The sequence below is a fragment of the Callithrix jacchus genome, chromosome 8 (assembly GCF_049354715.1).
Source record: "Callithrix jacchus isolate 240 chromosome 8, calJac240_pri, whole genome shotgun sequence".
In the NCBI taxonomy this organism is placed as follows: domain Eukaryota; kingdom Metazoa; phylum Chordata; class Mammalia; order Primates; family Cebidae; genus Callithrix; species Callithrix jacchus.
In genome coordinates this window covers 126293978-126307418 of record NC_133509.1, presented here as the reverse complement: position 1 = coordinate 126307418, position 13441 = coordinate 126293978, and the positions used below count along the sequence as shown (strand labels likewise).

The window sequence follows — 13441 nt, the reverse complement described above, 5'->3', positions numbered from 1 at the left end:
CTGTTTGGTAAGTCTAAAGTATGGAAGAGTGGTATGTGATTTAAACAACAGTGCCTCTGTGTTTCAGGTGCCCTTCGTTTTAAGAGAAAGATTATTGGATTAAAAGATGAGTTTTACAACCGCTACATAATGAAAAGTTTTTTGTTTGAACCAGTAGTCAAGGCGTTTCTCAACAATGGATCCCGCTACAATCTGATGAACTCTGCCATAATAGAGATGTTTGAATTTATTAGAGTGGTAGGTTCTGTATTTTTAATTAGAATTTTCGTTTTAATTGTTTGAGAAAAATTGAATTTGCATTACCTAGTATTTTGGCTTATTTGAGATTATTATATTTGGAGAGAATTTTTTAAATAATGAAACTACCAAAAGCCTTTGAGAGATTTGATTCAAGCTACATCTTAACCTTTCAGCAGCTCCAAATCTTGTTTTGGCGGCGGGTTCCAGGACAGAGTCTCACTGTTGTTTCCTAGGCTGGAGTAAGGTGATGCAATCTTGGCTCACTGCAACTTTTGCCTCCTGGGTTCAAGTGATTCTCGTGCCTCAGCCTCCCGAGTACCTGGGATTACAGGCACATAACACCACACCCAGCTAATTTTTGTATTCTTAATAGAGATGGGGTTTCACCATGCTGGTTAGGGTGGTCTTGATCTCCTGACAGTGTCAGCCACCATGCCCAGCCAGCTACAAATCTTTTATAGCAGGGGTCCTGAACCCTTTGGCCACAGACCAGTCCATGGCCTGTTCGGAACCTGGCTGCATAGCAGGGGGTAAGCTGCAGGCAAGCAAGTGTTACTGCCTGAGCTCTACCTTCTGTCAGATCAGCAGCAGCATTAGATTCTCCCAGGAGCATGAACCCTGTGGTTAACTGTGAGGTGGAACAATTTGATCCCGAAACCATCAATCACCCCATGGAAAAATTGTCTTTCACAAAACCAAAAAGGTTAAGGACTGCTGCTTTGTAGGATGGTCACAGTAGTCATATTAAGAAAGCAAAACTATACTTGACAGATAAGCATTTGAATGTGTTTTTCTTAACTTACACATTTCTAAAGAGCAATTTCATAATACTGTTCATTATCTAAGAATGTAATAAGCTAGTGGTTCTCAAACATGGATGCTATGCAAATTTATCTGGCATGCTTTTTTTTTTTTTTTTTTTTAAAGAGTTGGGGTTTTGCTATGTTACCCAGCTGGTCTCAAACTCTTGTGCTCAAACGATCCTCCCACCTCAGCCTCACAAGTAATTGAGACTGTTGGTGCATACCACAGTACCTGGATGTCTTTAAAAGTTGGGGTAAATAATATACAATATTAAATTCGCCATTTTAACCTTTTTTAAGTATACATTCACATTATTGTGCAGCCGTCACCATCATCCATCTTCAGAACTTTTCTATAAGATGTTGTTTTGTTTTGTTTTTTGTTTGAGACAGAGCCTTACTCTGTTACCCAGGCTGACATACAGTGACGTAATCTCAGCTCACTGTACCCTTGTGCACCCTCCACCTCCCGGGTTCAAGCAATTATTGTCCCTCAGCCTCCCAAGTAGCTGGGATTACAGGCGCCCACCACCACACCCAGCTAAATATATATATATGTGTGTGTATGTATTTTGTTTCACCTTTCCTGTATAAACAAATAATTTTTATATTTTTAGTAGAGATAGGGTTTCACTGTGTTGGCCAGGCTGGCCTCAAACTCCTGACCATAGGTGATCTGCCCACCTTGGCCTCCCAAAGTGCTGGGATTACAGGCATGAGCCACTTCGTCCGGCCTGTGACATGCTTTTAAAATACAGATGGCTATTGTGTGTTCTCACTTATAAGTGGGAACTAAACTTTGAGTACACATGGAAATAAAGAAGGAAACAACAGATACCAGGGCCATTTTGAGGGTAGTGAATGGGAGAGGTGAGCATTAAAAAACTATCTATTGGGTACAGTGCTTATTACTTGGGTGATGAAATAATCTGTACATCAAACCCCTATGACATGTAGTTTACCCATATAATAAATATGCACATGGACCCCCGAACCTAAAATAAAATTTCATTAATAAAATACAAATGCCCATGCCCATGGCCAGGCACAGTGGCTTATATGTACTTTGGCAGGCCAAGTTGCGAAGATTGCTTGAGGCCAGGAGTTAGAGACTAGCTTGGGCAACATTTCATGACCCCATCTCTCCAAAATTTAAAAACAAAAACAAAAACAAAAAAACTTAGCCCCATATGGTGGTATGTGCCTATAGTCCTAGCTGCTCGGGAGGCTGAAGTGGAAGGACTGCTTGAGCCCAGGAGTTCAAGGCTGCAGTGAGCTGTGATCATGCAACTATACCTCAACCTGGGTCCCAGAGTAAGAACCCATCTCTAAATCACATACCCATCCCCCATATCAGAATCAAAATCACCTAGGGCAAGACCTGGACATTTACTTTGTAAAGACATAGATAACCCGGAGTGGTGGCTCACACCTGTAAACCCATCACTTTGGGAAGCCGAGGTGGGTGGATCACCTGAGGTCAGTAGTCAGGACTAGCCTAAACAGCATGGAGAAACCTCATCTCTACTAAAAATATAAAATTAGCTGGGCTTGGTGGCATATGCTGTAATCCCAGCTACTTGGGAGGCTGAGGCAGGAGAATTGCTTGAAGCCAGGAGGTGGAGGCTGTGGTGAGCCAAGATCACACCATTGCACTCCAGCCTGGGCAACAAGAGCGAAACTCCATCTCAAAAAAAAAAAAAAAAAGACCCATAGATAAATTGGGGACTACTATAGTAGCCGATGTATGTTACTCCCATTTTTTTGGTTTGACCATCTCTTAAGATTATATAATTTTATGAAATTAACCTATTTTTGGTGAGTATGAATTTATTAAGCCTCATCTTGCTAAGATGACATTTTTTCATTACTATTCTCTTCTGTAGGAAGATATAAAATCATTAACTGCTCATGTAATTGAAAATTACTGGAAAGCACTGGAAGATGTAGATTATGTACAAACATTTAAAGGATTAAAACTGAGGTTTGAACAACAAAGAGAAAGACAAGATAATCCCAAACTTGACAGGTAAATTACCATATATTTGAACCTATTCATTCAGCATCAAGTTGTATGGTAGTGGCTTTATTGTTTATTTGATATTCTTTGGCATGACAAGGAATTGGGAAATAAGCAGATAGCAAATAGAAATTGTAGTTTCCCATAAAGGTCAACATAAATGTTTTCCTGAAGATTTAGCTGTTTTTTAGTATAATACTGCAGACCCTCAGGCATGTATCAAGGTAGATAATGAACAAAAAGCCCAAACAGCGGCAGTGAGGCTTCATGTGTTCCAGAGTATTATATTATTTGCTTTGAATTTACAAGTTACTAATGTTACAAATTATTCTTTAAAATCTTGTACATTAAATACCTAGATTTACTTTGATACTATATTTTAATATCTGTAAATTCCTTGTTAATTCCAAATGTTAACAAGTTTAATAAGGCATCTGTAACAGAACAGTTAAGTCCATATATGATTATATTCTTTCTTCTCTACTCTTAGTATGCGTTCCATTTTGAGGAATCATAGATATCGAAGAGATGCCAGAACACTAGAAGATGAAGAAGAGATGTGGTTTAACACAGATGAAGATGACATGGAAGATGGAGAAGCTGTAGTGTCTCCATCTGACAAAACTAAAAATGATGATGATATAATGGATCCAATAAGTAAATTCATGGAAAGAAAGAAATGTATGTTTAAAAAAAATGGGCAAGAATATATGAAGGCTTTCTCACTCTAGATTTATTCTTACTTCTTGAGAAAATGATGTATTTGCTTTGAATATGTGATGGCATAGGTTTTAAAGACTCCATTGCTTTATGGGATGTGACTGAACAGCAGTGTTGTGCAGGCATAGACTAAGTTTTCTTAATTTGAGTCGATTAAGGAATACACTATTTCAGGAAGGGTAGGAATACTGAATATGATTCTGAAGGTTTCATTTCTTCTCTGAAGTAAGATCCAAGGAATGGAGTTGTATTTAGTATTTTGGTAAGCTTCGTTTATAAATTGAACTTCAGTGTTCTACCCAACAGAGTAAGCTATAAGCTAGTTAAATGTGTTTTAGTGTTACCTCACTTGGGGAAATTTTTAAAGAATGAGTATGGGGGACAACTATTGACACTAGTCTCATTTTTAGTAAAAGAAAGCGAGGAAAAGGAAGTGCTTCTGAAAACAAATCTTTCTGGACGGCAGAGCCCAAGTTTCAAGCTTTCTCTGTCCAGTGGAACAAAGACTAACCTCACCAGCCAGTCATCTGCAACAAATCTGCCTGGTTCTCCAGGATCACCTGGATCTCCAGGATCTCCAGGCTCTCCTGGATCCGTACCTAAAAATACATCTCAGACGGCAGCTATTACTACAAAGGTACATTTTGACTCATAGTTTGCCCCCCGCCTTTTCTCTAATTTAAGCTTTCTCAGCAATAATTTTGACTAAGATTCCCTTTGGTTACTGCCACCTAGAACTGATTCATCGACTCCCCCCTACCACCACTTGAACTTATCTAAAAGTTGAGAAATTTCTGAAAGTTTTTATGACCAATGCAAAAGTCTGCATATCATTATGAATTCTTACTTTGGCATTTTGCATTTTAGAAGTACGACTTCAAGTTTGTATGTCAAAACATTTACAGAAATGTTAAGGTTTTCAGTTATTCTTTAATAAATTTTCCTAGCACCTAGATAAAGGCTTTGCGGGGAAATGATAATCTGAATATCTGGATACTCCTAACTTTACTTTGCCAGTTAAGTTTTGTTTTTAAGGAAACCATCTACTACTGTCACTAATATTTCATATAAGAAAGGAACAAAATCTTAAGAAAAATGTAGAAAAGATGCAATCTCAGAGTAAAACCAACTTTTGGGGCTCCTTATGCTGCCCCCCCCTTTTTTCTTTTGAGATACAATGTAGATAATTGGGCTAGCAGACTAGCATTTAAAAGACTGGCATTTGGGAATCACTGACCTAAATTGGGAATGTAGTGCCCATTCCATCTTTTTTTTTTTTTCCTGGAGTGAGTAGGAGACCCCTGTGGCTAAGAAGTGAATCTGAGACATGCTGAAAAGAGGAGGCAGGCTTGAGAGCAGAGCAATGTGAATTTTTCTTTTAGATGTGAGCATCTAAAGTGAGCTGCAGTGGTTTCTGGTGAAGGAGCCAGGGCTAAGAGGAAACCCAGATGAAATAATGAGAAAGAGTTGGGGCAGAACTGCTTTCTTTATCTTTTGCAGTTTTCATTTTGATACTTTTTGGGGGGACAGAGTCTCAGTCTCGCCCAGGCTGGAGTGCAGTGGTGTGATCTCGGCTCACTGCAACCTCCACCTACATTAAAGCAATTCTTGGGCCTCGACCTCCTGGGTAGCTGGGATTACAGACGTGTACCACCAGGCCTGGCTAATTTTTGTAATTTTGTTAGAGACAGGGTTTCACCATGTTAACAGATCAGGCTGGTCTCCAGCTCTTGTCCTAATGTTATCCCTCTGCCTCAGCCTCCCAAAGTGATGGAATTATAGGCATGCGCCACCACACTCAGCCTCATTTTGATACTATTTTAGACTTTATGTTTAAAAAAATTTTAATGTGCTGTTAAGTCTTGAAACATTTTCATTCATTTTCTAACTCCTGGGTAATTTGCTAGAATTATAAACTACTTAAAATTTTTTTTGCCTTAGATCAGGTGCAGAGGCTCATGCCTGTAATCTCAGCACTTTGGGAGGCCAAGGCAGGTGGATCATCTGAGGTCAGGAGTTCAAGACCAGCCTGCCCAGCGAAACCCCGTCTCTACTAAAAATACAAAGATTAGCAGGGCATGGTGGTGGGCGCCTGTAATCCCAGCTACTTGGGAGGTTGAGGCAAGGAAAATTGCTTGAACCTGGGAGGTGGAGGTTGCAGTGAGCAAAGATCACACCATTGCATCTAGCCTGGGTGACACAGTGAGACTCTGTCTGAGGGTGGGATGGGGGAAAAAATGAGTTTTCTTGCTTTAATTTTAATTAACTCAAAAAAGTTTTCCCTTATGTAAAAAAAGTATGCCTGTTTATTACTGAAAATTTAGACAATACATAAACATAATGAATTTATGTTTAACACAGTCCCACCACCCAGAAATAACCACAATTACCATGTTGAGTTAGGATCTGGTTTCTTTCTCCAGTCATAAAACACCAGTGTTGTTACATGTGTTTTGTTTTCTGTTGTCTGATCCTTATTTCTGAACAGGGAGGCCTCGTGGGTCTGGTAGATTACCCTGATGATGATGAAGATGATGATGAGGATGAAGATAAGGAAGATACGTTACCATTGTCAAAGAAAGCAAAATTTGACTCATAATAATGGCAACGGCCTAGGATCAGTACCTGTTGAAAAAAACTGGTTCTCCACCCCTCCCCCATACAAAATCCACAACAAAGCGCAGTGGTCTCTTGTGAATGACTGACACAGATCAGCCTCTTACACTTGACTTCTGCTCATCAAGTGCCAATTCAATGGAGCAGGAGGAGGGGATATCATACATTTAGGGGAAAAGACAAGCCTTTGAGCTCTCCAGCTTGGACCACACATTGCCCTTTTCTCAGGGAAGGAAATGGAAACAAAAAGCCAACAGGGCAGGGGTTTTGTAAGTGGAACTCTGGATTGACTGGTCAGTTGCTACAATCAGAATATGCTTTCTTGGACCATGTTTGACACTTAGAAGAATGGGCCTTTCTGCCATAATTCTTCACTAGTTAAGAATGCCAGCAGTTTCTTTGTATAAAGAGACCTGCCTTTAAAATCATACATTCTGAACATTTTAGTCAAGCTACAACAGGTTTGGAAAACCTCTGTGGGGGAGGGGCGAATATAAAGTTTTCCTCTTTTTTATCTGTTCCCTTTGCCCTTCAAACTGCAGATTTTTTTTTAAAGTGGGGATTTGTCCCTACTTGATTAAAGATTGAGTGGAATTATAGATGTGGTCATTTGTGTCATAATTTTTTTTTGTTTTATTTTGTTTTTGATTTTTTTTCCTCCCCTGAGTGTATGCTTAGTTGTTGAATATATATATTTGGGACCATTAAAACTTTTTTTGATGTAATATAACCTAACGTTGTGCTGGTACCTGTTTTACCATGTGTAATTTTTGTTTTACATCACAGTTCTTAATTTGTTTAGAGTTTTATGAAAGATGGTATAGTTTTTATTGACAAAAGCAAAGTAATCTTACAACTATGTGCATACAAAAGCAATACTATTTTGTGACTAAATATTTTATATTAAAATTTACATCAGCAACTGTCGAGAATTCAGGGAAATAGAGTGGAATTTAAAACTTCAGCAGTTTTGTTAAATCTAGAAACATGAAATTAGTATTCCAAAGAGATTCTGAAATTTCATATCTTGGGGAAATGACGGTACATTAAATCAAAATTGAGGATGGATGATTTAAAAATAACATTTGACTTTTGAATAATAAAAAGAAAAGTGAAGAGTAAGAGAAATTGTAGTAGTTGTATGTTTTGTTGTTTTTGTTTTTAACTACTCCCTTTGGAATACCAGTTTGAGTTGTAAGTGGTGGTTTCTAAATAAATACCTGGCCAGAGGACCATCACCTGTCACCTTATTAAAACAGTATTTTTTAAATAGGTTCTTTTTGTTGTCTTACATGTGATCAAATTCTTTCAAGGAAAATGAAAATAAATCTACTTACCCTCACTTTTTACAGTGAAGAATTTAGAACTTATTGAATATATTTTCAAATGTGAATAAAACTTCATATCCAGGAAAGGATGCTATTTTAAGTATCATATACTTTAAGTGAGTATCTAGCAAGCGCTGTGTGCTTCTCTGTCTTGTCTTGTTTATTCCTCAGTAAATTCTAATGGTGGTACCAAAAACAAGACTATATTGAATAGCTGCATAGAAAACCAGAAAGTGTCAACTTGCTACAGTCATTAAAAGTTTTATTATTGGCTGATAATTTTTTTTTTTTTTAACAAAAACGTTGAGTGCATAATTATGAGTAAGCATATCTCACCAGAGTATAGATCTACTTCGGAGTCACAAGTTTTGGCTATTAAGAATTTAAATTAATCAACTTATCTTGCAAATAAAGAGAAGAAAAACTCTTAGGCTCTAAGTCAGTGTCTTCCTTTTTTACCTAGAAAGTCCCAGGTCAGGTAATGTTTCTGTCTTAAACCTGCAATTTAAAACTGACCTTTTTGGGTGATTCTTGAAACACTTGTCTTGGTATTCTGCAGGTTCTTAGAGGGAAGCAGCATCACTTGCTTTCATTTTGTAGTCCAGTATATTAACTGCTAGCCTTCCATAGTTGAGATGACTTTTTATTGATGGACATTTGTATACCCTTAGTTATTAGTGATTATGGTTACTGAAATAGATACTTAACACAAGTGTTTCTAAAAGAGTAGAAGAAATTAGGTCAGAAATACCTTGTCATGTTATGAAGGAATACTGTTAGAAAGCAATTGCTAGAAATACAACACTTGACAGAGTTCTATATGATTCAAAAGTCCATGCTTGTTTCACTCTGTCACCCAGGCGTGTAGTGTAGTGGTATGACCATAGCTCACTGCAGTCTTGACCTCCCAGGCTAAATTGATCCTCCTGCCTCAGCCTGCCAAGTAGCTGGGACCACAGGCATACCACCTTGCCTACTAGCTAATGGTAGAGATGGATCTCCCCATGTTGTCCTGGTCTCCCAAATGCTGGGATTATAGGTGTGAGCCACTGTGCCTGACCAAAAGTCCAAACCCTTAATCATAGATATCATCTTGGTAACCAACATGAATGTGGTCAAAAATTATTTTTCACTAACGATACCAATTGGTTCTTTTGGTCATTTTGCGGTGTTTAAAATGAAAACATTTTCACGTCCCAGAGTGAACTCCACAGTTTCTAATTATCACAGGAAACACCTTGACATGTATTAAAAAGATGTCGAGATGGCTTTTTTTTTTCTGCCCAATTGTGCCTAACTTTTGTAATTGTACAAAAATTAAATTTTGCATCTAATTTTTTCCAGAACTCCAATTTGCAAGTCAATCTTTTTGAATTTGGAAATGCAGGGGAGGTATGGAGCAGGGGAAAACATTCTCTACTATTTGTTCTTAATTGATATGACAACTGGTCTTTGTAAAGGCTGCAAGATTAGAATGGCAGTGGGTTTAAACTGAAAGATTCAAGTGGAAAGTTTTTCAGGTTGTCACCAGATTTCTGATATTTAACCATAAATAACTGCTAAAACCGCATTGTCAAAGTTCCTTTTGGAGGAAAATTTACAGCTTCATATCTTATTTTGGCTCTGTAGAATGATAAATCTGGAAGAAAACTGTAGAGATCCTCTTTTCAGCTAAGTATGTTAACGCTGGAGTTAGTTGTCTTGTTTCTTCAAATAGTTCTTGATAGACACACAGCATTCCTTGACCTTTCTCAGTCTGCTGGATAAAGGGTTCTTCCGTGGACTCACAGGAAATAGTGGTTACTTCAGCATGATGCCACATGGGCTTTTGTTTATTTCCTCTGCCTCCTACCATTTCAAAGAAAGTGCTCTGGTATAAGTTACATCCTACCTGCAGGTTCATTGGATCCTTTTTTGTTTTCTATTATTTGACACTGAGGCAGCATTAGCTACGAACCACTGTTTTCTTGATGTCTTTCTCTTGGTTTCTGTAATCACTTATGTTTTAACTTTTTGAGACCGGGTCCTACTCCTTGCCCAGGCTGGAGTGCAGTGGGGTGAGCCCAGCTCACTGCAGCCTTGACCTTCTGGGTTCAAGCAGTTCTCGTCTAAGCCTCCTGAGTAGCTGGCACTAGAGTTATGTGACACCACACCTGGCTGATTTTTGTGTTTTTTGTAGACTAGGTTTCACCATGTTGCTTAGGGGGGTGGTGATTGAGAGACAAGGTCTCACTCTGTTGCCCAGGCTAGAGTGCAGTGGCACAATCATCACTCACTACAGTGTTGAACTTCCGGGCTCAAGCAGTCCTCTTCCCTCAGCCTCTCTAATAGCTGGGACTATAGTAGCTGGGACTACAGGTGTGTGCCACCATGTTTTGTTTTGTTTTTTTTAAGAGATGGGATTTCGCTATCACCCAGGGCAGTCTCACATGTTTGGCCTCAAGTGATCCTCCCACCTCAGCCTCCCAAAGTGCTGAGATTACATGCATGAGCCAGCATGCCAGACCTGTTATATCTTTTGATGGCTCCATTCTTTACCCTTCAATGCTGGAATTCATTAGGCTTCCACCTTTGTGCACTCAACTTCCCAAGTTCTGGCCAGACCACATTTCTTATGAATATAATAAGACATAATCATGCCGTGCCCTAAAGGATCTGCCCTTAACCTGTATTGTGCCCCTTTTCTTGAGTGCTCTTTTCCCTGCCTTGACTGCTGATGAACTTGAATTCTTTCAACATTCAAAAGTGATCCCCTGATATCCCACTCCTTTCTTGAAGGAAGGGGCTATATCCTTTTCAACTTTGTATCCCTAGCATCTAACATGACAGCAAACCCACAGGCAGATTCTGGGTAATCTGGGTAAGTGAAGGAAAGACTGAGTAATGTGCACACAGAATACACATTAGGAAAGCCTTAGCTGATGCTCTTACACAGTCAAGAGTTTGACTTATTCTTGACCACAGAATTCCCCATCCCTTGTACCCTCAGGGTAATTTTTTTTTTTTTTGAGACACAGTCTTTGGCACCAGACTGAAGTACAGTGGTGCAATCTCGGCTCACTGCAACCTCCACCTCCTGGGTTCAACCACTTCTCCTGCCTCAGCCTCCTGAGTAGCTGGGGCTACAGGCATGCGCCACCACGTCCAGCTAGTTTTTGTATTTTAGTAGACACGGGGTTTCACCATGTTGGCCAGGATGCTCTTGATCTCTTGACCTCGTGATCCACCCACCTCCACCTCCCAAAGTGCTGGGATTACAGGTGTGAGCCACCGCGCCTGGCCTGGGTAATTTTTTTTTTTTTTTTCACATGAACAGCTGGAAAGAGACCTTAGGGTAATTCTAAATGCCCAAAATACTCCCTTGTTAGGATAACATTTGTTGAATCAGCAACACCTATAATCGCACTTACTTAGGCTTTCCTGGTTTATTTATCTCTGCCCCCAGAACCTTTAACTCCTTAACTCAGTGTTCATTTGGTCATAGGTCTTTACTCCTAGGTAGGACTTTTATCACCAGACCTAGTCATCAGCTGGTTGGTTCCTCAATACCCGGGCCACAGACTACTAGCAGTCCATGGCCTGTTAGGAACTGGGCCACACTGCAGGACATGAGCAGCAGGCAAGCCAGCAAAGCTTCCCCTGTATTTATAGCCACTTCCTAGTGCTTACCTCACCACCTGAGCTCTGCCTCCTGTCAGATCAGCAGTGGCATTAGATTCTCATAGGACCACAAATCCTATTGTGAACTGCACATGCAAGGGATCTGTCACTGTCTCCCATCACCCCCAGATGGGACAGTCTAGTTGCAGGGAAACAAGCTCAGGGCTCCAAGTCATTCTACATTATGGTGAGTTGTATAATTATTTCATTCTATATTACAGTGCAATAATAATGGAAATAAAGTGCGCAATAAATGTAAATGCACGTGACCCGAAACCATCCTTCCCTCTCCTCTCACCCCAGTCTATGGAAAAATTGTCTTCTATGAAATCAGTCCCTCGTGCCAAAAAGGTTGGGGACCACTGCTAAAGGAAGTTGAAGAAAGAGTGATACTTTATTAACCAACCTCCAAGATAATTCTGATTGCCTCATACTGTGAAAAGTAAGAATCTCTCCAAAACTAAGAGCCCAGAAATATTTGGCCTTTGGAATGCTTGGGGTGGCTTTCAACAAAGGTAGAAAATAAGGAATTAGTGAAAGCCTTTCACCCAAAAGCCCCAATTGAAGCCCTTCAAGGGCCTACTTTGGAAGACTGGAGTGGGGTAGGGGATTAGGGTGCAAAATAAAAGGCTAAAGCAGCACTCGGGAAACCCCACGATATGTATTCCATACTTGTATGTTGATTGATAAGTTGATTCTAAGAACATATTTCCTGGTAAAACAGCAGTGAAAAGTTGTGGACAAAGTGGAACAGCAAGAGCAGAGAAAGGCCTGGGTTTAAATTCTTACTCTGTTATTAAGATCTTAGGCAAGTTCCAGAGGGATGCCAGATGGCCGATTAGGAGCAGCTCAGGATTGCAGCTCCCAGCGAAAGCATGGAGGGTGAGTAGACGCCACATTTCCAGACAAATTTTTATTTCCCACAAACCAGGAGATTTCCAGGCGGAGGAGCTCCATGGATCACCAGCGCAGCTGTTCTGGCTGGCACAGCAGGTCTCTGCACAAAAAACACGGGTCTGGGCACAGTTTTAGCTGGCGATTGGAGCTACTGGGAGCCAGAGTCACCCATTCAACAGATAAAAAGGGGACTGAAACAGGGAGCCACGCTAGGAGATTCCCGGGCCAAAAAAAGCGCCATGAATCTCCGCACAGCTGTTTCAGCCAGCTCAGTGGGTCGCCGCATGGGAAATCATACAGATCCTGGTGCCTTTTCAACAGACAATTGGAATGCCTGGGAGACAAGAGTTGCCCATTCAACTGAAAAAAAAGAGGGGGGTGTCTAAAAGAGCCAGGTGATCAGGCTCAGCTGGTCCCACCTTCACAATAAAACAGCAATCTGAAACGCTCTGGATTGAGAGTTTCAGACCAAACACAGCTGAACCTGGGACAGTCCAGCTCTGTGGGGGAGGGGCATCCTCCATTACCGAGGCAGCCTGCCATTACAGAGAGAGTCTGCCATTACACAGAGAGTCTGCCATTACAGAGAGAGTCCGCCATTACAGAGAGAGTCCACCATTACAGACAGAGTACGCCATTGCCAAGGCAGTTGTAACTATACCCATATAAACAGGACTGCAGGGAAGTTCACATGACAGCTGGGTGGAGCCCACAGCAGCTCAGCAAAACCTCTGCAGGCAAACTGTGACTAGACTGCCTCCTCGCTGGGCAGGGCAGCACTGAAAAAAGGCAGCAGCATGACAGTAACTTATAAATAAAGCCCTAATTCCCTGGGACAGAGCATATTGGGAAAAAAAAAAAAGAAAAAAGTGTTTGTGAATTCTGCTGTAGCAGACTTAAGCATACCTGCCCAGCAGCTCTGAATGAACAATGGAGCTCACAGCTCAGCACTTGAGCTCCTATAAAGGATGGACTGTCTCCTCAAGCAGCTCCCTGACCCACGTATATCCAAAGAGTCAACTCATAAAGGAGAGCTCAGACTAACATCTACCGGGTATCCTTCTGGAACAAAGAGAGCAGAAGAAACTGGCAGCAACCCTTACTGTTCTACAGCCGCTGAAGGTGATCCCCAGTCAAGCAGGGCCTGGAGTGGACCT

At 40.6% G+C, this 13441-nt stretch overlaps 1 protein-coding gene across 3 annotated transcripts in view; it reads left to right on the top strand.

Annotated features, from left to right (window-relative positions):
• The window catches only part of PPP4R3A (protein phosphatase 4 regulatory subunit 3A), a 51864-nt gene extending 44337 nt beyond the window's left edge, over positions 1-7527 (top strand). For all 3 annotated transcript variants that reach the window (XM_035261288.3, XM_078335626.1, XM_035261287.3), the window contains 5 exons: positions 68-237; positions 2930-3072; positions 3554-3744; positions 4194-4420; positions 6272-7527. In XM_035261288.3, coding sequence (XP_035117179.1) covers positions 68-237; positions 2930-3072; positions 3554-3744; positions 4194-4420; positions 6272-6382 — 842 coding nt within the window. In that variant the 3' untranslated portion in view covers positions 6383-7527. The remainder of the gene's footprint in view (positions 1-67; positions 238-2929; positions 3073-3553; positions 3745-4193; positions 4421-6271) is intronic.
• The last annotated feature ends 5914 nt before the right edge of the window (positions 7528-13441 follow it).